The sequence below is a fragment of the Brachyistius frenatus genome, unplaced genomic scaffold (genome assembly GCF_029030835.1).
Source record: "Brachyistius frenatus isolate BFR_SWC_R1_liver_20210118 unplaced genomic scaffold, ASM2903083v1 Contig_177, whole genome shotgun sequence".
Lineage (NCBI taxonomy): Eukaryota > Metazoa > Chordata > Actinopteri > Embiotocidae > Brachyistius > Brachyistius frenatus.
This window is the reverse complement of record NW_027210776.1, coordinates 329,659-357,341: the sequence shown is the minus strand read 5'-3', so window position 1 is coordinate 357,341 and position 27,683 is coordinate 329,659. Positions and strand designations below refer to the sequence as shown.

The following is a 27,683-nucleotide window of genomic DNA, read 5'->3' as shown; positions in this document are numbered from 1 at the left end:
TTATTTCTAATGAATTTAAGGAGACGTCAGAAAATGGTTTGACTTGGTATTTGAGAAATACAAAACTGTAATAAAGTGTCTTCAGCCGCAATACCAGCGAGTGCCACTAGAGGTCGGCTCCAAAAAGCCTCCGGCTCCATAGACTCCCATTCAACTTCTCTCATCAAATCCAAAGTGAATAAAATGTGTCCATCAGTTATCTCGGTGTTGTTAGCTAAAGTCACTCCTTCTTCTTAGTTTTCTGGAGGTCCATCTGAAAATAATCCCTCATTCATTAGAAAAGAAGATTCAAGAAGACCTGTTTTTGGGGGCGTGTCTGTTTGATTGATTGACAGGCCTGTGGTGCAGTCAGGTTACAGCTATCGGTGGGCGGGACGTAGTATCGTCAGGTTTCCGATCAGATCGGTCAGATCCACCGCTGGCTCCTCCCCCAGCTCGTCCAAATATGGTCACTTCCTGCTCCAAACTTCTCTGGACACTTTAAGTCTGATTACAGGAATATAACCTCATGTTCTTTCATGTGAGAGGGTCTACGTCACCTCCAGGTTACCCACGAGGCCTCCCTCCTAAAGGTGAAAGGTCAGCTGCTAACAAATATCTTTTAATCCAATAACTGCTCAGTAAGCGACTCGACGGCGTGCTCAGGGGAACTTCAGCAGTCAGCGGGGGTTCAGGACTCTGAGTGTCACGCCTTTAAACGCCTCAAAGAACCGTCACTCTTATCTCCGTACTCTTTTTTTTTTTTTTTAAATCAAGGTGAGATCTGAAAGAAGCGTCTGCAACGACGAAAACATCCATCAGGAGGTTCTCTTGAAGATGAGACGGAGACCTGGGACAGAAAAACTTTTAAAGTGAATAAAATTAGAACTACGTTTAAAGAGACTGAATCTCTCAAACTTTTTTTTCTTTTCCGAAGCGCAGGTACGACTCGGAGACGTCCGCCGAGACGTGCTCAGCCTGTCGGACAGAAGAACTCTGGCATTTCACTGACCGCTGCTCAACTTCTTCCCCCAACAAGACTTTATATCGAGTTACAGACAAGAACAGAGCGACTGAAAGCAATTTACATTGACATTTGGCTGACATTCGCTTCCGGAGAGATTTAAACGGAAGAGTTCTCCGACGGCAGCGAGAGAGACGAGGACAGAAACACCGGAGTCAGAGGAAGTCTGAGACACGGAGACGACACGTATGTGAACGTTACACACATGTTGGAATACAGCACGTGTCGTATATATTAATTGTTAATATTATCCAAACTTCCTATGAATAGAGGCAGTACTGTGAGCGTATCCAAAGTCTACGGTGGCCCTGAGTCAAAACCACATTTCAGGAAATGCAAAAACATTTCACAAAACAGAAATCGTTTTCAAATGTTTTTGTTTCTTGTGAAATTAGTTTTTGTGAAATGTTTTGTTTTGTAAATGTCATTAAATTTTGTGAAATGTTTTTGCGCCTCCTGGATTTTTTTGGGGTTATTGTGTCCAAAATCATCAGTTTCACGTTGTAATCGATTTAATTCAATCCTACACAAACACACCGTCCGGCTTGCAGGTCGCTATCGTTCAAAGGTTTTCTATAAATACACGAGAGTGTCATCGCAAACCTTTAAGATTTCCTTTAATTCAACCAAAACAAACAGTCCCAGACCAAAAGGACATTTCTTAGCGTCTCCAGATGAGGACTTCAACAGTCACTGAGTCCTTCTTCCGTCTCCAAAGTGAAGCGCTGCAGGAACTAAGGCGACCTTCACCGTCACGTGCGTTCACACAGGAGCTAGAAAAAGGAAACAGTTTTACGAGTTGATGTTACATAAGTAATGATGTCATCCGCGGAGATTAGAGGAGTCGAGTGTTGAGTAACTGAACGTTTTTGTTTGATTTGAAGAAGAAAAGCTGCGTTCGGTGATCCGTCTGAACTGCAGCTGAGTAATATCTCATCCGTCTGCACCGACCGGCCGCGGCCATATTTGCCAGCATCCTTTATCAAAGAGCTTTCTGTTATCGCGGACGCACAAACCCGGCGACCTCGCCTTTCTTCCTGCGCCGCCGACATCAGCGGCCAATTAGAGAGCATCTTAATAGAGACATCAAACGCCGGTGGAGAGACGGAGAGGACATCAGCGGACTACATATGGAGGCAGCAGGTGTCCACACAATATGACCTCCCAGACACACGCTGCTGCCTTATTAATCAACGACTATAATATCCGCAGCAGGACATCAAACACTCGCACACGTTACCGGCGCCGAGGTTAATGAGGACAGAAGGACGCGCCTTCATTCAAACGGACGTTTTGTTTTCACCTTTTTCTACTCGTTCATCTCGAAAGCAGACAAGGTCCTTCTTCAGCGTCTCAACATTAACGACCTGCTCACCAAACGACTTCCACTTACTCACTACTTTGTTTTGTTTTTGCTGTTTTCCTTTTCTTTTCTCTTCCTGTTTGCTTTGTATCATTTCTTTTGTTTATTTATATTTTCTTGGAAACTGAATGACAATTAATGTTGTAACAGATGGCGGTTTGTATATTTGTTTTCTTAAAGGAATAAAAACCAAAAATTATAAATGAATCAAGGTTTTCGTTTGGTCAACCTCTTGGCTTTAAATGATTCACACCTACATAAAATTAAAATACATGTGAAAATGTTGTAAGGTTGTTGTAAATAATAAGAATAATAAGAATAACAACAGAAAGTAATTTAAAAGCATAGAAAGGGGGAAAACATATATAATGAATATATATATTTATTTTTTGAACTGCCTGCTTTGACATATCTTATGACATGTTTCTTAATATCGACCAATAGGACGACAGAGTGTCTCGCACTGGAGTCCAAAAAAACTGCAATAATTACCGCTTATCAAAACTGATATCTCCTTAATTGTAAACTTAATTTGAATTAAATAAAAATGCAGCATTCACTGGATTATTTGGTAAACTACAGGTCTGAGTTTCCTGAAGTTGTAATGAGACTCCTTCTCTAACACTCCTCCAGTCGTTCAGAAGCTGGTTACGGTAGAAAGAAGAGATCGAGGTCGGGGCTTTTTTTCAAGGTTTTCAAAAGCTTCAAACACCCTTGAAAACACACGAAGACACGTTCAGTGAAAAAGGGAAAAGTGAGTTGGACGACCACGCCAAAAAAAACCTTATCAAAGAGCAGAGGGTAGAGATCAGCTGGACGAGAGGAGGCTTTCTTTGAGTCGAGGAGTTCAGAGATTGGGGTGAAATTGCTGCACATTGTTAGACTGGAAGGAAACGAGAGCAGAAAATAAAAGGATGAGAAAAAATAAGAAAAAGTTACAGTAAGAGGTTTAAAAGCCAAACCACATTATTAAAAGGAGTTTTTTCTTGTGAGCTGTAATTAAATCTTATAAACTTTCTGACCTTTCACCTTCTTGATTATTCAAACACCCGAGCTAAGTGTTGGTCTCAAAGTCAAACCGAAGAGCTGTTGTGTGTTTCCATCGGAGACACAACAAAGCTAACGAGCCGAGAACCGATGAGCCGTCGTCGAACAGCGTTTTGTCTTTCCTTAAATATGGATGAAGCAACACCGCGTTCCCGAAAGTGGCTTTCAGAGCGCTTTCATTCCTCTCGGAGGTTTTTAGCCCAATGAGGGGTGAAGGGGAGGAGGGAGGGTAAGAATGGGGGGGGGGGGGTTGATCCGTTCACTTCTTGTGTAATTAAAAGGAAATCACGAGGACAGGAGACGGACTGTCAAAGAATCAATTATTTAACGTACACGACGGTTTAAAGACAGACGAGGGGGGCGGAGCCCTGAGAAAGGTCGGGACAGGTTCACCTGCAGGTTACCGTGGCGATCATCACGGTGTAAACCTCCGAGGGGGGGCAGTGATGAGGCTGAGCTACCATGTTTGGCCTGAAGAAGAGCTGAGAGGACGACTGGGTGACGGATATCATTATCACAAAATATAAAAAGGAATATTTCAATAAAGATACGAACTGAAATGTGGAAAATTTATTCAAGATTATATCGAAAATGAGAAAATGTATCTGATGGCAACACGCTGACCTCTTCATCAAATCCTTCTATTAGTCTTTACAGAAACACCAACATGGACTTTAAAGACCACATAGTGTGTGTGTGTGTGTGTGTGTGTGTGTGTGTGTGTGTGTGTGTGTGTGTGTGTGTGTGTGTGTGTGTGTGTGTGTGTGTGTGTGTGTGTGTGTGTGTGTGTGTGTCCTCGTGAACGTTTCGCACGGCTGCACAAATCACAGTTTATGGGTCTCTGTAGGGGAGTGTGTTACAAACACACCAGCCAAGAAAGAGGAGGGGAAGTGTTTGTTTACACACACACACACACACACACACACACACACACACACACACACACACACACACACACACACACACACACACACACACACACACACACACAGTATACACTCCAGTCTCCCGGTCGATGTCTTTTTCGGCGCTCCTCGGCAGGACGGCCGTCTGTTCCGCCTGACAGCCGCCTCTGATTGGGTGTTGATGAAAAACACCGTTTCCCAGAGCGCACTGCAGCCGGCCATCCGTCCATCCGTCCATCCGTCCATCCGTCCTTCTGCGCGGCCGGCTGGTCGGCTGATGTGCGGCCGGTGTGAGATTTGGAGTCTGCAGCTTTGATGCGGCCGAGTTGCTGCGTCACGCTCAGCGGAGCCGCGCTACAGCGGCCATATTGATACCCTGAATCAATCCTGCAATCCAGCGTGTGTGTGTGTGTGTGTGTGTGTGTGTGTGTGTGTGTGTGTGTGTGTGTGTGTGTGTGTGTGTGTGTGTGTGTGTGTGTGTGTGTGTGGCGGGGGGGGTATTTTATCGTCTGATAGTCAAAACATGTTCGTGCAACTGTTTCACAATAAAAGCTTTTTTAATGGGGTGTTCTTTCTGATAAAACGCTACAAGGCTTTTAGTTTGTAAAATACAGGAAGTGTTGAGTTTCTATTGATCTGTAACGTACAAACTGACAACTCAAGGAGATCTGGGAGGAAGGAGGAGGAAGGAGGAGATCTGGGAGGAAGGAGGAGGAAGGAGGCGGCTTCTTTAATCATCATCACCGCCGGCTGCCGTGGACTCGGCCAGACAGCCAAACCAGAAAGCCCATCTGCTCCTCGTATCCCTCAACAATGAGCCGCTAATCTGAATAAATGGGCCTCTGCTGGTGGTGCGGAGGGAACGAGGGGAGGAGGGAACGAGGGGAGGAGGGAACGAGGGGAGGAGGGGAGGAAGAAGATGAAGAGTGAAAAATGGGCACGATGAAGAGGGTTAGAGGAAGATATAGTGAACTTTCAAAAGATGGCAAATTCTCCGAGTACAGAACTAAACGCTGGTTTCTTTTGTCTTTTCTTCTTCTTCACGTTTTTGATTTGACGTGACGACGTGTTATTCAAGGACACGTCAGAGTGAAGGAGCTCAGCGAGGAAAAGTACAGAACGGGAAACATCGAGGTGACTCAGATATGCTGGTGTGGAAAAACTCATTTGTTGTTTTTTAGTAAGTGCAGAGCATCACTTCAAGTTTCTATTCAGACCTAAGAAAAAAAAAAAATCAATTTCCTCCTAAATCATCAGCCATTTGTTGTGAAAGGATGCAGAGAGAGAAACCGGCCGCAGTCAGAGTTCTTCCACATCCTCACACCGGTTTTTATCAGCGCTGAGTCACAACCACAAAAATATCAAGGATTTTTTTAAAACATACAAAGAAAATCTGGGGAAACATGAAGGATCGGGGCCAATATCAGAAGCATCGTTTGAGATTTAAAATTCTAAAAACGTGTCAAATTATAACAAGTTCAAACCTCCATAAAACCAACAAGACTCCAGTGAAGGGTTGAAAGAAGCCGCTTCACTTTAACAGTCCAATAAAAACAATCCAACCGGAGCGCCGCCTCAGAGACTCATCGTTATCAGTCCTCCTTCAGGACCACACCGGAGACAATCTGTCAATCAAACATGACGTGTTATTACTGTCTGTCAGACGTGATGTTGTCAGTCCATCCTTTCAAAGTACGAATTTAAGAGTAATTCGTCCGGTAAAAGTAAAATTCAGAGAGTGACTCCGAGGTAACGAGTCTGTTCACCACATGTTTGTTCTCAAACATGTTCCTCATTTTCATTCCAGCTTCAGACTCCAACAAATTATGTTTTGGAGGGAAAGAACACGTCAGTAAAAACCAGCTGACCACTGGACACCGGGACCAGAGGACGACCGGCAATGCAGCGCTTCCAAATATACTTTTGGTAGAAGGGACATCTGGTCACGTTAAAAAAATCACGTCAAATGTCCCAAATCCGTCCTTGAGTTGAGACCAGGAGACTGTTGAGAGCAGAACGGCGGGATGTTTAAAGACTTTGGGTTTGGTGGTGAAACACAAAGTTGTCCTGCGTTGTCTTCCTCTGGTCTTAAAGCTTGTTAAAGGATTGAGACGGCGGCCTGCAGCCACCGATGCACTCCCTCTTAAATCACCGCGGCTGAGAGCATCTGAGACTCTAAATGCTGCATCTGGTCTATACCCTTATATTGTAATTGCCACCATCCCGTATCGATTGCACTCAAAAATCCATCGGGCCTAATGTGATTTCATTAAGATACAGTCGGAGTGAGCTATTCCAAACAAACACGGCAGACAACCAGTCGATGGCAGAAAGTTTTCTGCTGCAACATGTGACGTGGAAAACCTTCGGAGGCTGGAGAGCGTTGGGAAATCACTGAGGCGGCCGGCGGTTACTCCTTAATGCTTTCTCCAATTATTTGTCTGCATGCGTCGCGTGAGAAGTCACAACATGGAGGAAAAGAAAGATGGAAACCAGAAGCAGGAGGAACACACTGTGTCAGATTCAACATCAGGCTGCAGTCTGACAACCAAATAATCTGATTGGCTTGAAAGAAAGAGGAATTTTAAAGTCTGCAAACCAACAAGAACATGAAAAAAACTGAAATAAATTCAGAAATCCACGTTTACCAAAAGAAAAAGGACCTCCAGGGATTCCAGGTTTTAATCCACTGGAAGAAGCAGAGAAAATCTTTCCTGGTTTTAGCATCCAAAGAAAACCACAAACATGCAGATAAACTAACACCGCATCCATCAATGAAGACATCTATAGTTTAAAATGAATCAATACGTAAAATAACATCCTGTTCATTAAAAATCTGCACAATAAAATAAACTGTTTGGTGAAAATATTGCAGCTAAAATAAATATATACCAAACAGATTCAAACTGCGCTGAGCATCTAATTTCATCCGTTAAATACAAAACTGTAGATTGTGCAGAGTTTTTGTCATTTCTCTGCATTTCTAAATGTTGTTATGGGTCATGAACAGCGCCACAGTCAGGCCAGCGGAGGTACAACAGCATGCAGATCCACAAGGGAGGATAAAATTCTCCATATTTTACACAAGTGGTTTTTAAAAAGCCTCTAAACATCTTCTAACATCTTCGAGCATCTCCAAACATCTTCTAACATCTCCAAACATCTTCTAACATATTCTAACATCTCCAAACATCTCCAAACATCTTCTAACATCTTCTAACATCTTCTAACATCTCCAAACATCTCCAAACATCTTCTAACATCTTTGAGCATCTCCAAACATCTTCTAACATCTCCAAACATCTTCTAACATCTCCAAACATCTTCTAACATATTCTAACATCTCCAAACATCTCCAAACATCTTCTAACATCTTCTAACATCTTCTAACATCTCCAAACATCTCCAAACATCTTCTAACATCTTCGAGCATCTCCAAACATCTTCTAACATCTCCAAACATCTTCTAACATATTCTAACATCTCCAAACATCTCCAAACATCTTCTAACATCTTCTAACATCTTCTAACATCTCCAAACATCTCCAAACATCTTTTAACATCTTCTAACATCTCCAAACATCTCCAAACATCTTCTAACATCTTCGAGCATCTCCAAACATCTTCTAACATCTCCAAACATCTTCTAACATCTTCGAGCATCTCCAAACATCTTCTAACATCTCCAAACATCTTCTAACATCTCCAAACATCTCCAAACATCTTCTAAGATCTTCTAAGATCTCCAAACATCTTCTAAGATCTTCTAACATCTCCAAACATCTTCTAACATCTTCGAGCATCTCCAAACATCTTCTAACATCTCCAAACATCTTCTAAGATCTTCTAAGATCTCCAAACATCTTTTAAGATCTTCTAATATCTCCAAACATCTCCAAACATCTTCTGACATCTCCAAACATCTCCAAAGATCACTGGAAGGTCAGCGCTCCCCCGATGCTGCCCGGCGGCCGGCTGCTCCTCTGCTGACTCACCGTACTCGATGTCGTAGAAGATGATGAACTTCTGCCAGCGCAGCTCCTCCACCAGCGTCAGCATGACGTCGTTGAGGCGCACAGGCGGCCGTGCGGCCAGCGTGTAGCGCTGTCCTCCTGGGCTCGGGTTGAGGCGGCAGGCGGTCCGCGGCGAGCCCTCGCCGTGCCGCTGGATGTACAGGTGAGGGATGTGCATGGCGTCCGTCAGAGACTGCAGAGCGCTGGCCGACGCGCAGCCCGTCGACGTCACCAGGGCCAGGATGCCCTGGTTCATCAGCTCGCAGGCTGCAGGGGAGGAAGAGGAGGAGGAAGAGAAGAGGAGAAGGGAGAGGGAGAGGAAGAGGAAGAGGGAGAGGAAGAGGAAGAGGGAGGGGTTTTAATTTATACACATTTAAACAGTCATTTAATGAAGATAAAATCAGGATGTGAACGTCAGCGTCTCAGCAGCCCTCCGATGCTGAACGATGTCCTGACCTCTCAGAGGATATTAGCCTGCAGCATCACAACTCCAGTGGAGCGTCTGACAGGTAACACCGCTGTTTACCCCGACGCTGACCCACTTCTCCACCACCACACTAACTCTGGGGGGGGGGGGGGTGATTAAACAGGAGCTCAGTCGGTTCGGGGCTAAAAAGCTAAAGGTTAACGTTTCAGACGGCCTCTCTCCTTCCAGGTTCATCGGGATCATCGGAGCTCCCGATAGAGATGGAGATAAAACCATCCTGGAAGTTATGAGCTCATCATTAGTTTCATTTCACCCGACAACATGGACACTAAGAGCTGAGATCTGGTTCCAGAGATGAACTGACGAGGCTCCACAGGTGCTTCAAAACGTCTCAAAGCAAAACGTACCATCGAAATCTGATGACGAACATCATTTTACACCCAGACGAAGAAACAACTCCTCACTTCTCCTCTTCTTCACAAATCACTGAACAGCTGCTGCTTCCTTTGCCTCTGAATCTCCTTTATAACCATTATGTTTGCTGCCGTCTGCCCGGCCGGCCTCCAAACAGCCGTGGACACCTACAATAAACCATCGCTCCCTGCTGGGACGCCTCCTCTGACCTCGCCTCCTCTGACCTCGACCATCAACCATCAGTGAGGCCATCGTTGGTTTGAGGACGTTATGAAGCTTCATTTTACAGGTTGAAGTGCCAGTTTTCTTTTTTTCTTTTCTTCCGTTCTCTTCTCAGCATCAATCGTTCGCCCGGCAGCTGCAGTTTAAACTCTCAGGAGTCTTTCATCTCCCTCTGCAGGAGACGATCTGCCCGACTCAAAGGTCAGGAGATGCTTGGAGGGGCAGCAGGCGTCGGGACGGAGACCCTCCAACAGCAGGCGGCCGGGTGGTCTTCCAGGAACAAACAGGAGGAACCGGCCGGGAGCTTCACGCTGAATGTTTGATGAGTCCAACTTGGCTGAACTCGGGCTGAATGTCTCCGAGCTCAGAACAAAAAGGAGGATCGTCAACACGCAGACGCTTTCTAACCGCACACAAATTCATCTTTATTAAGGGAACGGCCGTCCGATGCGCTTCGTCAGCATCCGGCGGCTTCGGGAAGCGATGACGAGGCGATAACTCCGCCAAGAAAATGTAAAATTGTCTGGAAGATAATGAGAGGAACGAGGCTGGTGTGGAAGTGGAGCTAATGAACTCGCACTGAAGCATTTAGAGACTAATCTTGTATTAAATTAGGAAATGTTTTTTTTTTTGCCAGAAGGCCAGCAGATAAGATTGGAATCGGACTCGTCGGGTCAATTTAACACACAATAAATCAGCGTCGCTGCCGGACGGAGGTCAGCGTGGAGAAACCAGCTGATGATCCACCTGCAGGATGTTTATTATCTCAGCTCTCACACACTTGTTGGCCTTCTGGGCTTCCGTAGATCAGGTGAAGGATTGGAGCTTTTAGGGGTTTTACCTTCAATTAGGAGCATTTCCAATCAGATATGTTGGATTAAATGAAATATTCCAGGCATATTTAGTAGAATAAATCATGATTCCCAGGATAAAAATGGATCTTTTAAAGCGGAAGTTTCTTTATTTTCATATCTATATTTTTTTAGCCTGTTAACAAGAGGAACGTGAACTTCTTGTCCAGGATGGTAGATGTTGATGTAGTGATGTGATATGAGAGCGGGAGTGTGCACAGGTTGTCTTATTTTGAAACTTGACCGTATTCTCAATGTCTTTCCTGCGTCAGACTTCCTGCCCAGCTGATCTGATCTGTGCAGCTTTTACGGGGTTTTTGTCCGACTTCTGTTAAAAATAGACGCATATTTTTAGCAAAGTGCAGCAGAGTTTTGCTTTTATGATGCCGAACGTCTGCTGTCAATCACAAGATGTTTTTGAGATCCTCTCCAGTTGAGCTGGAACATTATGAGCCCGTCCCAGATGAAGAAGTTGTGGGTAATTTACTGTGTTTGTCGGCAGAATAAACCAATTTAACATTTCATGCTGTCAATTCACAAATTTCTAATACAAAAAAAAAAAAAAAAAGATTAGTGCAGCTTTAATGATGAAGACTAATATACCCAAGCATCCTATGACAATAGAAGCTGCGGGTCTGATCTTCAATTAAACAGAAGACCCAGAACGGATCACGTGCGTCTTTCGTTGATGTTCTCTCCACACGACAAGAACAATCACACGTTTAATGAGCCTCGGAGCACCGGAGACTCCGACTCACCGAGTCATCCCGGACCAATTAGCACAACACAGCAGAACGGGCCTAATAGGTTTGGAGGCCTCGGTAACGCAGCGCCGCTGGCTGGCGGGATAACTCACTCAGCAGTCGGCAGAAATGATTTGGGCTGCGACGTGACTCACTCCCTCTATGAGTCCACAGCGACTCTCGGTTTCATCTGTGCTAAATGAAGCCTGCACAATATTTAGCTGAAGCGACTCCCCGCGCATCTTAATGGCACTTACAGAGTGACTCCGACCAGACGGAGGGAGACAGAAACCATTAGAGACAAAGATCCGCCCGTCTCCTTATTAGTGGGATCTTTATCAATATCTCGCCTCCAAATGAGCTCAGAGAAACAAAAGCAAACTGCTGTTCTTGGTGAGCAGGAGGGTGGAGGGTTTACGTCATTAAGGCCTCTCAGGCGATGGAGCGCTGACTGAAGCGTCACCTTCACAATTCAGGAAAAAGCAATCTGTGCTTGGAGATTGATTTGTGGTGGATGTAAACAGATTCATGAGGCTAATATCTGCATGTGCAGAGCTGATATGTAACGTCAGGTTTCTGGGACCAACATTTGTGATTTCACCAACAAAATCTGTTTACAGCCGAGTGTTCCTGAGCCCGTGCAGTGATTTCCACAAAAACTCGTTCAGTCTTCAAGAGGGGCGGAGCTTCACCGTCCGATCCCAAAGAAGGCGCGTCAGGTCAGGAGACACCAGGTGGGTTTTCTTTGTGTCACTGTGAATTCGTCCCCCAGAGTCAGACTGTCAACACCGAGTTCCACCGGGACCTTCTGAGGTGTCTGAGGGGAAACATTTGCGCGTTGAACCTCGTATAGTTTGGACTAAATGATGGAATTAGCCCTCTTCTCTCTGACTGAGTCCGGCCCGGTCTGATCGTACTGCTGTCAGCTGACGACTTTCATCGCCAACATGCTTCAGAATCAAAGTTTGTCTGTCGGTGGACTGAGTGCAGCGGTTTGAAGTAAACTGGATTTCCTGACCTCCGGTTGCACTCGGACTCGAAGCCCCGTTTGATGTGCCGTTAATCCTCCGCAGCAGAGCGGCCGTCGCCATGTGGACGTCGCCTATTGTCTTGTGAAAGTCTGCAGTGTTCCTCTGACAGCTGTGGCCTGCAGATACAAACCGGTTCATCTGGAAGCGAAGCCACGCGTGAACATCCAGCCGCCGCGTTTAATCTCACCTCCACCTCCTCACACACCGAATTAAGACGGGATTGTTTTCATGTTACGGCGGCACAGCGAGAGGGGAAATGAGATTCATTCAGATAATCGATCGGCGGTGGAAAACAGATCGCCACAAAACAAAAGGATTAGCGCAACCAGGCGGGAACTTATTGAACAGCTCGCTGGCACGAGACGAAGCAGGAAGGTTCTTCTTAATTATTGTTTGTCCTCCGCCGCCGTCGCTCTTTAAAACCCTCACATCATTTATTAATGCATCATATTTTCATATGAATGAGGACTCGTTTCGCTGCGGTTGATCGGTGATACGCAGAAAACATGAGAGCCTGTGGCTCTGGTTTAACTGACGGCAGGAGAGGAGATGTTCACTTCTTCTTCTGGGGTCTGGAGAGCCGTTTATATCAGACCAAATGAATATTAATGTCAACAGAGCTTATTATGGAGCGACAGGAGTTGCACAATAAAGAATAAATCTGTAAAAGAATACGGAAATGCCAAGAAAATATGGAATTATCAAAGAAAAAAAGCAAAGGTAATATGTGAAAAGTAAAAACAATACTCTTATTGACTTTGTTATTTGTCTTATGTTTCAAAATCTGAATATGAAGTATGAAACCTCCCAAACATCTCAGAACATCAAAACACATTTTATATTTGCACAAAAATAAAAGTCAAGTTTTCCAAATAAACTGGAATATATAAATGTGAATTAATTACTCAACACACACACACACACACACACACACACACACACACACACACACACACACACACACACACACACACACACACACACACACACACACCGCCTCCGCAGCTCATTTTTCACGCGGGCCGATGGGGTCTTAATTTCTCTCATGCTTAATTAAACTATCTATCTCCACAGATCTGTAGCCCCATTACCCATAATGCCCTGCACCACCACCACAGCCCCCCCCCTTGTTCTCAACAATGTCTCTGTTAATAAGGGGGTGAAATGAATGACCTGTAAAGCTAATAATGCTGCACACCTCTGAGTCCTTCTCAGCTTCTTCTGTAACGTTCAGCATGAAGCACTTAAAGAAGAGGCGGACATGTTTGTTGGAGGTTGCCATAGCAACGCAGCGTGAAACTGCAGCGACGTCATCTCAGACAAAACAAATAGCACAAGGTCCTCTACACACGTGCTGTGAAACACGGACGAAGACGGTTTCTGACCACGAGTCCTGCAAAAATTATACAATTACGCAATTTTTGCTCAAATTGAAGGTTGTTAAATTTTGATAAATTGTTTTTAAGATTTTAATGAAATGTAAATTCACGTGACATCAACGTTTATGTTTTGTCCGTCCGTCCTGATGAAACAGGCACCTGAGGTTTAAAGGAACGGCTCGACGTTTCAGGACTTTCTCCTCATAAAGTGTAGAAACGGCTCGCTGAAATAATCTGCTCCTCACAGCACCTCCAGAGATCAAACATCACGTCCCATCCACAGTGAGTCTGTGTGTGTGTGTGTGTGTGTGTGTGTGTGTGTGTGTGTGTGTGTGTGTGTGTGTGTGTGTGTGTGTGTGTGTGTGTGTGTGTGTGTGTGTGTGTGTGTGTGTGTGTGTGTGTGTGTGTGTGTGAGCTTGGAGTGTGTCGGAGAGAGAGAGAGCACTAATGATATATTAGAGAGAGCAGGATCGTCTCTGAGAGTCGTTCATCACAGCGGGACAGCTGAGGGACGGAGCCATCAGTCACCTCCTGTTCATCACAACACGGGACACGGAGACATGTGGGGAGGAAAACACCGACGGGACATGCAGGGACACACGCAGGGACACAAAGACACACACACAGAGACACACAGGGACACATAGGGACACACAGGGACACACAGAGGATACTACGTCCCGTCTACCAAAACCTGACAGGCCTTTCAATCAAACAGTCAAACAGAACGCCCCCCCCACCACCCCCCCCCCCCCCACACACACACACACACTCCTCCTTCCCCCGTTATTTTCAGATGGACCTCCAGAAAACTAATAAGAAGGAGTGACTTTAGCTAACAACACCGAGATAACTGATGGACACATTTTATTCACTTTGGATTTGATGAGAGAAGTTGAATGGGAGTCTATGGAGCCGGAGGCTTTTTGGAGCCGACCTCTAGTGGCACTCGCTGGTATTGCAGCTGAAGACACTTCTGGATCAGAACCATTTTACAGACCTGAAGCTACGAACTCTTTTAGAAACAGTGTATTCTTTGGAAAAGCTGGAAAATAACTTCATAACTTTGACTGTAGTGTTCTACGAGGGGAGGCCGTCTGAAGTACTCCGTCCTCATCCGTCTTCTGTTTCGCGTCTTCGGGCTTCGTCTCTCTTCTCAATGCCTTTTATGTCGCGCGTAAAGAACTCTGAATTGATTTGTTGCCGCACAAAGAAAGTTGCCTTTCTCCGAAGCACTAACGGCCAGCGAGGCGGCGGCAGCCCGACTCATCCACCTCATCTCCACGACACTTGAACTCAACTTCAATCAGGTGAAACTCACACGGAACAAAAGATGAAAGAGACGAAAACTTTTCCTGATGAAGGTCGGGGAGATGAAGCCGTCGTTCCGGTGGCGGGATTTCTTTTCTTTTCAAATCATGAGGTTTTTGATCCTCGGACACACAGACGGACTTTATGATGTTTAAAGAAGTTCTTATGAAGTTTTTAACTTTGGGTTCAGAGGGAAGAACGACGATCAGCCGAAGGAACCAACCGTTGCTCCGATCAAGCCACGTAAAGTTCAACGAAATGAGCTCAACATGGAGTCTGTTTTCAGTCTTATTCACGATATCTCAAGAACGCCTCGATGGAATTTCTTCAAATTTGGCAGAAATGTTCACTCGGACTGAATGACTGACTGATTCAATTTTGGGGGTCAAAGGTCACAGTGTCCCCTTGTTCGCCCAATGCTCGTAAACACGATATTGCAGGAAAGTTTTGATGAAATTTCACAAACATTGGACTGAAAGATGAACTGCTTGGGGTTAAACCCACAGGATCACGGTGCAGGAGGAGGCCACCACCGTCCTCCTCTCTGCTGTCTCGCACTCAGTCGTTCCACATTCGATTCTACCCAGAAGAATTAGAATTCCTTCACGTCCACTGAGCTCCGGACCGGCGCCGAGCGTCCGCGGTCTGCAGCCGCCGTGATGCAGGCAGAAGGTTTTTTTTGACAGCAGATGGCTCACGAGATAAATCCAAACACTTGACTTGTTTGTCTGAAAACGAGCACATACTCCTCAAACAGGCACTTCACAGACTTTGCGGGGCTTAAAGAGGCGGCGCGACTCCGTGTTTAACAAGCAGCCGCTGCTGGTTTCTCCGTGTCGACACAGAAGAAATCAAACGACTGTAACTGTGAATCTTCACCGGAGTTTGGCCGGAGCTCTTGGATCCCATCTGCTCGGCGGATTATCGTCCTGTGGAGCCACTTCTCAGTCATCTGGCCGGTTGTTGAAGCTGCACACATTCACCACCTCCTTCACCACCACCTCCTCCTCCTCCTCCTCCTCCTCCGCGGCGGCAGCACACGGGTCGGCGCTGAGATCTCCGGACTGAAGAAGGTGGACGTGTGGTTATGTTTGATGTGTGGTTGTTTTGTGCAGAGACTCAGGCTGCCTCCCCTCAGGACGCCGAGCGCTCCATCACCACGTGGAGGAGGACAGCGAGTTTCCACCGGAGAGCAATTACAGTGGCTGGAGAGGAGATGTAGATAGAAGGGAGGTAAAGGTCATCTCAGGGCGGAGCGGTTTGTGCTGATAAAAACACACCTGGAGGCTCAAAACACGAACACACGGAAACATCCAAGAGTCATCGACGTTTCAGTTCATGTCCGCTGCACACGAGAGGATTTTCAATAATGACAGATTAAACTTCTTCCATCTGTCATTCTTACAGAATCTCGTGACATCACACGTGACTTCAGAGTCAGTCGTCACCAACTGGTGGCATTGGTGTGCGTGGAGCACAAAAGAGCTTTGAGAAATCAACTTTTATATAAAGGTGAACACGGTAGGTAGCTGCATGCTGATTGGTCGAAATGGAGCAGATATTTACGATTTCAAATCGTCCTTGAATCTGGAACGAGCCGGAGATCGTCAGAACGAGTGAACCAGAAACAAAAATGGGCCAAATTATCCTCTAATGGGTTTAAAGTCGACGCGTGTTCAAGAAGAGACCGAAGATTCAAACCTGCAGCAGCGACCTCCAAAACAGAAACTTCCTTCCCAACTTATGTACAGAATTAAAGAAAACTCCCCGACGATCCGATCCGAGTTCAGTGAAGAGTGAAGTTGGCGAGCAGGAGATGCTTTTGGCAGGTGAGTCCGTTTGTTTACCAGGAAGTTATCCTGGATCCACGACGGCCTCTTTTTAATGTACAACTACCGGCTAATTATGATGAATGAGCAGCTAATCAGTTCGACCCTCACGACAACGATGACAACAACAACAACAACAAAAGCAACAGCAGCAGCAGCAGAGTGGTCGGCTGGAGTCCAGAAACACACAGCTGACCCGACAGAACTGGACTTCAAACACGATCCCACTCAGCACGGAGGAGGAGTATGAAGTATCTCTGCCCCCCTCCCCTCCTCCTCTTCCCCTCCCTCTCGTCTCAGTGAACTCCCGGAGGAGCAGAGCCCGGTGGTTCCTGTCAGCCTGCGCAAGCAGCCGAGAGGAGGGTCAGAGGTCGGCGCCTCATCCCAGAAACAGAGCACCGCCGGGGGATCGCTGAGGCCCGGCGGAGAGCCTGCACATCGAGGACACACTCATTTAGGCATGATAGGAGAGAGCGGGAACGAGAAGGGAGAGGAGGAGGAGGAGAGGAGGAGAACCAGGATCATAGGACAAAGAAGAAAAGGAAAGATGAAAGGAAGAATGAGACATGAAGGATGAGAGAGGATGAGGAGTACACAGGGAGGAGGAGGAACTATGAAGGAAGGAGAAACGAGGAGGTTAGAAGAGGAAGGAGGCAGATGAGAATGAAAGGGAGAAGATAAGAGGATAGAAATGTAAAAAAAACAGAGGAAGACATGAAGAATGAGGAAAGACGTGAGTGAAGAGAAGAAGACGAGGATAAATAGGATGAAAAGAAAATGGAAAAGGAGGATGAGGGGAAAAGGAGTGAGTGAAGGAGTCAAACAGAGAGAGGAAGAGGAAGGAGACAGTAGAAGATAATGAGGAAAAGAAGAAGAGAATGAAGAAAAGAAGAGAGGAGGAAAATTATGAGGAAGAGAAACAAAATTTGAGAAAGATGTAGATCAGAGAGGTGGGAGGGAGGGAGGAAGGAAAGGTGAGTGAAGAAGGGAGGAGATGAGGAAAAGGAGGACGAAGAGGAACGAGGAGGAGGTAATTAGAGGATAAATTAATCTGATGAAGAGAAAACAGGAGAGAAGAGGAAGAAGAAGAGGAAGAAGAAGAGGAAGAAGATGAGATAAGGAGAAGAGAAATAAGCTGGGAGGAGGGAAAAGGAAGTGAAGAGGAAGATGGGAGGAGGAGGAGGAGGAGGAAGAGGAGGAGGAGGAGGAGGAGGAGGAGAGGGTGATCGGTGAATCTCTCCATAGATTCCTTTCTTTGAAAGGAGGAGCAGCTGTATTACCCGCTGCGAGGAGGGAAGGAGCTCTCCATATATTATTGATAAGAGGAATGTGAACACCAAAAAGAGGAGCATCAAATAGAGTTGGAGTGGATCCAGTAGCTAGTAGAGGGGGGGGGGGGGGCATCGCAGTATACCCTCCATACAATGACAGGATGGACTCACAGTCGACAACCGCATGATGCAACTGTCCTCCGCTTTTATCACGTCTGCAGGCCAGAAAACGATCAACATGTCCGACACATGATGTGAATCCGAGCTCCTCCAGAGGATTTCAAATAAAACATCAATTATTAACGACGCTCAAATAAAGACAGAAGCAGCTCCTGGTGGTTCTTATTAATATTTCCCATTATATCACATCATAACAGATGTTTTTTTAAGGGTTTATAATAAACCAGAAAAGAGGCCAAATTGTGGAACCATATATACACTCGACAACCAAACACAACACTTCTGTTTTATAGAAGCTCAGACTGTTTATAAAAGAGTTCGTAGCTTCAGGTCTGTAAAATGGTTCTGATCCAGAAGTGTCTTCAGCTGCAATACCAGCGAGTGCCACTAGAGGTCGGCTCCAAAAAGCCTCCGGCTCCATAGACTCCCATTCAACTTCTCTCATCAAATCCAAAGTGAATAAAATGTGTCCATCAGTTCTCTCGGTGTTGTTAGCTAAAGTCACTCCTTCTTCTTAGTTTTCTGGAGGTCCATCTGAAAATAATCCCTCATTCATTAGAAAAGAAGATTCAAGAAGACCTGTTTTTGGGGGCGTGTCTTTTCAGAAGCTTTATCAAGAAAACTGTGTTCTGTTTCATCTGGAGGCGTCACAGATTTCTGCATGCTGGTGTTCGTTCATCACTGATTTTTTTTTTTATCAGGAACAGACAAATCTACATCCCAGAATCACATCCAAGAAACAACACTGTTCGTGTCTGAATGCGCTGCTACCGTTGGAGGCAGCGTGTTCGGCCTGATTTCTTCTTTCTAAGAGGTCCATGTGTTTCTGATCTGAGGTTAAACTGCTGCCAGATCACATTGGCATCAAACCAAATAATAAAAAAGACGATGTTTGCTCTTGCATTACTTTTGTATCACTGTGAAGTTAACGTGAAAATGCAGCTGGGGGAACGGGCCGCAATGAAAAACAAAGAGCCGCAATGAAAGCTGGTTAAAAAGGACAACCTGTGGAGGGCTGAGCCGTTTCCAGCCAGCTGACATTCCGCACCGAGTGCCGAGCCGAGAGCCTCGAACAAAGGCCATCAAACACGAAGACGTTCCGACGGGCACTTAAGACGCGACGGGAACGACTGCCACATGCAAATGGAGCTGAAAACATGAGAATATTCATGGATGATGTGTTCAATGTTTGCAGTAAAGTCAAGGTCGGCGCTGATTTATGGACTGAGTGCAGCGCGGCGATGCTCAAGGACGAAACAGGAAGTAACCAGGAGAAGCAATTAAACCAAAGCATGCAAATGTAGGAACGCATGTGTGCAACAAAATAATTTCACATGTCTCTGAAACAAAATACAGAATCAATGAGTAGTGGCAGGCCTGCAACATGTTGGACCTAACCAGGGCTAAAAATCAGGTGAATACTGGACCAAACCAGGGCTAGAAATCAGGTGAATACTGGACCGAACCAGGACTAGAAATCAGGTGAATACTGGGCTGAACCAGGACTAGAAATCAGGTGAATACTGGGCCGAACCAGGGCTAGAAATCAGGTGAATACTGGACTGAACCAGGGCTAGAAATCAGGTGAATACTGGACTGAACCAGGGCTAGAAATCAGGTTAATACTGGACCGAACCAGGGATAAAAATCAGGTGAATACTGGACCGAGCCAGGGCTAGAAATCAGGTGAATACTGGGCCGAACCAGGCCTAAAAATCAGGTGAATACTGGACCGAAACGGGGCTAGAAATCAGGTGAATACTGGACTGAACCAGGGCTAAAAATCAGGTCAATACTGGACTGAACCAGGGCTAAAAATCAGGTCAATACTGGACTGAACCAGGGCTAAAAATCAGGTCAATACTGGACTGAACCAGGGCTAAAAATCAGGTCAATACTGGACCAAACCAGGGCTGACACATTAGTATATACTTGGCCAAACAATAGCTCAATCAAACAATAAATACTCGATGAAAAGTTAAAATACCATGAAATATTGCCAAAAGAGCCAAGAGCTCAAACATCAGTGCAAAATTATCTATAGACGAACTCCAACCTGGTTTGTTCTCATCGAGGCGTTCAGCTAAATGTCTTTAAATGTAAATGAAGAGTTTGAGTTTTGATTGACTTTCCTTCCTGTCGACACTCCAAAAACTATTTTAACCCACAAAGAAGTCCGAAGTTTAAAGATAAAGGTCAGGAAGGGAGAACTGGGGTGTGACTCCATAACGAGAGTCCCTTTTCATTTCCTTTTCATGTCAATTAATTAGATTGTGTTCAACATGTTGTTTCTCTGAGCGCTGCTGTTTTTGATTATTTCCCTTCAGTGCAGTTTATTCAACCAGGTAAGAACGACATCGACCAATTAAAGAGATAAAAGAGGAAGAAACGTGGTGCGGTTTTACCAAAGAACATTAGCTCATGAAACACCGCAGAGACACAACGTTTAGGCAGATTTGGTTTGAAGAAAATCCCCAACGTGACGTAAAGACTGCAAAAATGTAAGTCAATATAAAATAAACCAAAAGTGATGAAACACAGTGATTATCACGATCTGATTTATCAACCTCAGAATCTGCAGCAGTAATTTTCACTGCAAAATAATAGACGAACATTCATGAAAACAACGCAATCAATTATTGATAACAGGGACCGCCGTGTTCACAGAGACGGATACAGACACGTGTTCAGTAGGACACGCAAATAATGGATAGATTGATTGGAGGAAACTCTGCTTCCAATCACTCCAAAAGATGAGCTGACACTGCATCAAAAATCACCAGTCAGCAAACACACAAACACTGAGACTCATCACAGAGTAAAATATCAATCACTTACAGTTATTAAAACTAATTAACTGGTGTTTACAGAAATGAGAAAAAGTGTTTTTTCTTGTTCCACTTTCATATTTTTCTTTGGTCGGTCTGACAGAAAAAAAGAAAACACACTTGTTGACATCAGTTTGAGCTCTGAGCACTTTAAACATGTTAAATTAATCGGAAAAAATATAGCGACAGCAATCAAACAAACATTAGCTGCAGCCTCAGTCTGTGTGTGATAGAGGCACACACACACACACACACACACACACACACACACACACACACACACACACACACACACACACACACACACACACACACACACACACACACACACACACACACAGAACATTTAAATTCCTATCATGCTGTCCATCACCATCCTTCTTGTCTCTTATTTCCTGTGTGTGTGTGTGTGTGTGTGTGTGTGTGTGTGTGTGTGTGTGTGTGTGTGTGTGTGTGTGTGTGTGTGTGTGTGTGTGTGTGTGTGTGTGTGTGTGTGTGTGTGTGTGTGTGTGTGTCTGCGTACACGTGACGTCCTCATATGATTGTGATGATTATCGTCGCTCGCTCATATCTCCTTCACGGAAGACTTGTCACAGAGAGACAGACTATTGTGTCAGCGGTGATTTAAAAACACAACCTATCTCCATACAAACAACACACACACACACACACACACACACACACACACACACACACACACACACACACACACACACACACACACACACACGCGGTTTGAAGGACCTGGTTGTGTAAATCACAGCAGCGGCTGCAGGAAAGCAAGAGGAAATAACGTGAAGGACAAAGCGGCCGGACGCTGGCAGCTGTAATAAATCCTCCCACCGGCCATTTTCTTCTTGTTTTTGTGTCTCCGGGACGCGGCCGGTCGAATCGATACCTCGGTCCCACCAGCTTCATCTCATCTCAGATTGGTATTAATGACAGTTTGGGGGGGAAAGTTCACAGCTGAAGGCTCTCAGGACGGTAGAAAAGTTTGACAATGAGTGATTGACACTGTGTTTGGTTGAGTTTTGGAGAAAGTAAACGAAACTAATAACTTTAAAATGACATTAAAATGCAAAGGATTATGGGTGTGGGGCAGGAAATGTCCGGACAAAATGCAAATCCTGGGGATCTATTAGACATTAAGGAACCAGTTCTTGATGAGAACCACAAGAGGCTCCAAATCACACCTCCCAGGACTTGAAGGATCTGCTGCTAACATCCTGGTCCCGGCTTTGGGCCACCTTCACATGGCTCAGTGGGTCGGAGCTGTTTTAGAGACACGCCACAGAAAACATGCGTAAAAATGTTCGTAGCTTCCGGGTCTGAAAAAGTGAAATCAAAGCAGAAATGTCATAAAGTGTAATACCACTGAGGGCCAATAGGGGCTCCAGAAAAAACTCTCGCTCCAATAGGCTCCCATCTCTCCCCAGCTAGTCCAAATATGGTCACTTCTGGCTCCAAAAAAAAATAAGATTGTTTCATAAACAAAACTTAATTTGTGCAATTTATGTGAGTGAAAAGTTAAATAAAGTGGACGTTAATAACAATATTTAAGAAGAAAGACAAATAATCCTGGTTCCTAAAGTTAAAGCAATTACCAGTCTTTCATTTCTATCTTTTAACAACCAAACAACATTAATTAAGTGAACGGTGGCAGCAGAGTGGGCGCAGCTTCCTGTTTTGACAGCAGTGAGTGACAGTCAGTTTAAACTGTTTCCACCGAGAGCAAAGCAGCCTGAAGAACAGGAGAAGTCTGGACCACATCCAATTTGGTGTCTAATTAGCAGGATATCAATTAGAATCTATGGAGGGTAGAGTTAGAGAGAGAGAGTGTGTGTGTGTGTGTGTGTGTGTGTGTGTGTGTGTGTGTGTGTGTGTGTGTGTGTGTGTGTGTGTGTGTGTGTGTGTGGGTGGGAGGGTGAGGGTGAGGGTGAAGGGGGGGGGCAGGGTGAGGGGGGGGGGGTCTTCCTGCTAATTGGACTTCTGAACAACGGCCGGGACGATCCGCATGACACGCCGGAGATAAACGACGAGAGAAGTCAAGAGAAACTGTCGGAGCTTTAATTGAGAGCAGAGGTTGAAAGAAAGGAAGGTTTGTTAGTGAAGTGGAGGCTGGATGGATGATACGGACACCTCAGTCCAAACACACGCTTCTGCACTTCCTCCCCCAGCTCGTCCAAATATGGTCACTTCCTGCTCCAAACCGCTCCGAACTAGCAAAGATGGTGACGGACAGAATCTGAACTGGAGGATTCATAACGTTCACAAAGCAATGATGACATCACTGATGGATGATGACATCACTGATGGTTGATGACATCACTGCTGGTTGAGGACAGCACTGATGGATGATGGTTGGGACAGACACGCACACACACACACACACACACACACACACACACACACACACACACACACACAGAGCCATTAGCGGAGTGCTAGGTGCTGACTGAGGTGTCAGACAGCCAGATGAGGTCTGAGCCACTCTCGTGGCTTCCCGCCTCATTTCCATCCATTACGGCGGGCCGAGGCTCAGAAAGCTCATTTGGCTCCATTAGAGGTCGGAGCGCCTCGTCCAATCACAGCTCATTCGCTCTCCGGACGAGGACGGACGCGTGAAGGTCGTGTGGAATCTTTTTCCAACAAACATTGGAACCAAAAACACACAAAAAAAAACGAAGTGGACGAAGACATCACAGAAGTTTATCATATCTGATCTCAGCTGCATGGAGAAGAAAAATGAAACCAAAAAGGTGTGTTTGTTCTCCTGGAAACACACACACACACACACACACACACACACACACACACACACACACACACACACACACACACACACACACACACACACACACACACACACACACACACACACACACACACACACACACACACACACACACACACACACACACACACACACACACACACACACACACACACACACACACACACACACACACACACACACACACACACACACACACACACACACACAGAGTGAAATCTAAGAAAAGGTCGGAGCTAAAGGATGTCAGAGCTTCGTTTCTTCAGAGCCGATGTCACCAAATGGGTCACATTTAATATGAGAAGGAGAAACTACATTTCATATTAATTCAGCAGCTGTCAGATGTTTTCAGAGGTCTTGTTCGCTGCTCCTGTTTTAAGAACTGACGACTCCGTCTGTGAAAAACACACTAAGACCCTCTGACATATCAGAGAAGTCATATTTTCTGCTTCCAGCCGTGTGTTTACCGTCAGCGCTACTAAAAGCTTCACATCATTTTTTCCCGCCACGTAAACTCTCCTCCTTTCATGTTGAGGGCCGATTACGCGTCCCAAACATGTTCACTGGGTCCTTCCGGTAACATTCAACAGTAAAACCTCTTTTTTTTAAATTTTTATCGCCGCTCTCGTTGTCCAGTCGTCGTCCGGCGCCGGGTCTTAATCATCAGCCGTGCACTCAGACCTACTGCAACGCAGTAATCTACATCACGGCTGTCGGTAAATGAAGCCGTGACACGGATCTGCTCATTAAAGCCGAGGTTGGACGTTCAGGGAGCGGAAACACCGGCCGGAGGAGGTCAGAGGTCACTGATTTCTATTTTAGATGTTCCTCCGGCGGCCGTAAAACTTCAGGTGGAAGTTCTTTATTCTCTTTTTATGTCCCTAAACTTTGGAAAACTACTCTATTTTTAAAAGGAAAGAAAAGACTTGCCTATTTCATCTGGCTTTAAAGTTGGAGTCTTTTATTTCTTGTCTTCCTCCTCTGTGTTTATTCTAATTTAATTCATTGTAGTTTGTGATTTTGAACACGATGTTTTATTGTTGTAATTTTCTATTTCTGCATTTGTGTTGTATTTTGGTGTTGTTCTGCTGTGAAGCATCCTTGAGCTGCATGCTTGTATGACAGGTGCTTTCAAAATAAACCGCAGTTCAGTTGAGTCACCAAAACAAAAGAAAAAAACGTTGCCGGGATATTTTGATGTTGGACAAACGAATCGAGCGAAATCGGATATGTTGCGTAACAGCTGAGCTAAAAACCATCAAAGTTATTCTGGAAACAAACTAAATCTAAAACTAGACTAGTTGTAGTTTTACCAGCCGTCACTGATTCTTCCTCCTAAATAAACGTGTAAACCCACAAAGGTTCCCGTCCTCCTCTGATCAAGAGTTCATGAGTGAATTCAGGAGCTCGTGGAATAAAACCTTCCTAACGACGGTTTTTGATCAACGTCTGACATTTGAGTTTAATCTGTCGACTCTCTTTAATTCCTCTCTGTTGTCTCGGTCCGTTCATTATTTCATCTCCTCACGCTGCTCTTTGTTTTCTACTTGGTTTTTTTACCCGCAGGTCTCCGTGATTTTAATCCCGCCGATGCAGGTTGATTATTTCTGCAGCAGACGTCAGTGGATCCGTTTGAATCGGTGATGAATCGGAGCTGCGGGGGTTGATGTTGATTCGGTGGTCTGGAACCAGCTGCTTCTTATACATCAGAGGAAAAAGAAAAAAAACATCTGAGGAGCTCCAAATATATTCAGACCCATAACTGAAGCAATTTTTACTGTACGGTGAGAAAATGAGATAAACGCTCGACTGAAAGACGCTTTTTTTCTGTCTGTCTACGAGTTGACATTAAATCGTTCAGAGAGTTCCTGAACGCAGCACGGTGATGCACACGGAGCAGAAGGAAGCACCGACCTTCATCAGGAAGGACTCAGAGTTGAGTCGGGGGTTGTGTCACAATGAATTGGTCCCCCAGAGTCAGACTGTCAACACCGAGTTCCACCGGGACCTTCTGAGGGTCGTTAGCGTTGTTTGTTGGTTGTTAACTTGACTTTAGCGGTTTTTTATCAGAAGTATCTGTTTGTTCATTTTATTAGCAGGTTTTTAGCATCGTTAGCTGTTTTTTAAGCAAAATAAGCTGCTTGTTATGTTTTTTTAGCAGCAGCCTGAGCGGTTTATCGCTGCACAAGATGTTTACGGGCGCGAACCTCGAACACACCTTCCTCCTCGCCATGGCAACAGCTTCCCTCCTCCTGCTCTCCAACCTCCCTCTGTTTCATCTCCTCCATCTTTTTCTCCAGTCCATCTTCCTCCTTCATCGCCTCCTCCTCCTCTTGGCTCTCCTCCTCCTCCTCTTGGCTCTCCTCCTCCTCCTCGGCCTCTGCTCCCCTCCCCGTCGGTGTTTTTAATGAGCTCTCGTCTCTCTGTGAATGAACAGCAGTCTGAAACCTTAAATAAGCCGTCGCTGCAGATGAAGTCGTTTCCAGCCAACAAACACTGAAGGTGAGTCGGGATGAGATGGTGATTTTTTTTTTTGGCTCGGTTTGTAGCGTCAGGTCCAGGCAGGCGGTCTGCAGTCGGAGGGCTGTAATTGGAGTGTTTAACAGCAGTGCTGCTACATTTACTTTGTGTGTGTGTGTGTGTGTGTGTGTGTGTGTGTGTGTGTGTGTGTGTGTGTGTGTGTGTGTGTGTGTGTGTGTGTGTGTGTGTGTGTGTGTGTGTGTGTGTGTGTGTGTGTGTGTGTGTGTGTGTGTCTGTGTGTGTGTTACACACACTCCAACACGAGAGAAGAAGATGCCGGTCCTCCTCAATCGACTCCTCCGACCTCTCCATCATTTCATTTCCACTTCACACTCCTCCTTTCATTCATTTCCTGCCCCTTCAGCCACCGTTTAGAGACCCTGTATCATCTCTGTGATCCCCATCATGTCTTCACATGCCCCCCCGCGGCCCTCTTGAATCCCATCACACACCTTCGACTGCCTTCGTTATCCTTTCAAACCCTTAGTTTTTGAGCCACTTTCATTCTATTTTCAGCGCTTTTGATTCCCGTATTATCGTTTGTAACTCCTGGTGTTTCCACTCGACTCAATCACTAGTTTATATCAACCAATCAGCAATCTTCAGCGATGTCATCATCCATCAGTGATGTCATCAACCATCAGTGATGTCATCGTTGGTTTGTGAACGTTATGAATCCTCCAGTTCAGATTCTGTTCGTCACCATCTTGATAGTTTGAAGCAGGAAGTGACCATATTTGGACGAGCTGGGGGAGGAGCCAGCGGTGGATCTGACCGATCTGATTGGAAACCTGACGATACTACGTCCCGCCCACCGATAGCTGTAACCTGACTGCACCACAGGCCTGTCAATCAAACAGACACGCCCCCAAAAACAGGTCTTCTTGAATCTTCTTTTCTAATGAATGAGGGATTATTTTCAGATGGACCTCCAGAAAACTAAGAAGAAGGAGTGACTTTAGCTAACAACACCGAGATAACTGATGGACACATTTTATTCACTTTGGATTTGATGAGAGAAGTTGAATGGGAGTCTATGGAGCCGGAGGCTTTTTGGAGCCGACCTCTAGTGGCACTCGCTGGTATTGCAGCTGAAGACACTTCTGGATCAGAACCATTTTACAGACCTGAAGCTACGAACTCTTTTATATTCAGTTTGTGATTTATAGACACGACTGTTTTTCCTTTGTCTCCTCTCTCCACCTATTCTACCCTTCATGGGTTCTTCCAGTGCCTCCATCTCCTCTTCCTTTCAACCTCAGTCCTTTCGATCTCGTTTGATGTTGCTTCTTTCCACGATACATTTTTTTTACCTCTGACCCCCAAAAATCCGTCCTTTAAACCACTCGATCCATCCTCCCACCCATCTTACAACCTTTTACAACCTTTGATGATTCCTTTCATCCTTCCACCATCCGGATATCTCTGCTTCTTATGTCTTACGTTATCACTTTGTACCTTTTATCGTCCCCTCGGAAGCCTAAATCATCGTTGTCACCCCCTGATATTCTTGTCTGGTTTCTTTTACACCCCATCATCATCTCTTTAAGCA

The 27,683-nt window shown here is 45.4% G+C and overlaps 1 protein-coding gene across 3 annotated transcripts in view; it reads right to left on the bottom strand.

Moving 5' to 3' along the window:
- The window catches only part of grid1b (glutamate receptor, ionotropic, delta 1b), a 335,801-nt gene that overhangs the window by 134,978 nt on the left and 173,140 nt on the right, over nucleotides 1-27,683 (bottom strand). For 2 of the 3 annotated variants that reach the window (XM_069717577.1, XM_069717578.1), the window contains exon 3: nucleotides 8,314-8,598. The exons of the other annotated variant lie outside the window; for it this stretch is intronic. In XM_069717577.1, the coding sequence (XP_069573678.1) occupies nucleotides 8,314-8,598 (285 nt within the window). The remainder of the gene's footprint in view (nucleotides 1-8,313; nucleotides 8,599-27,683) is intronic. 3 annotated transcript variants of the gene reach the window in all.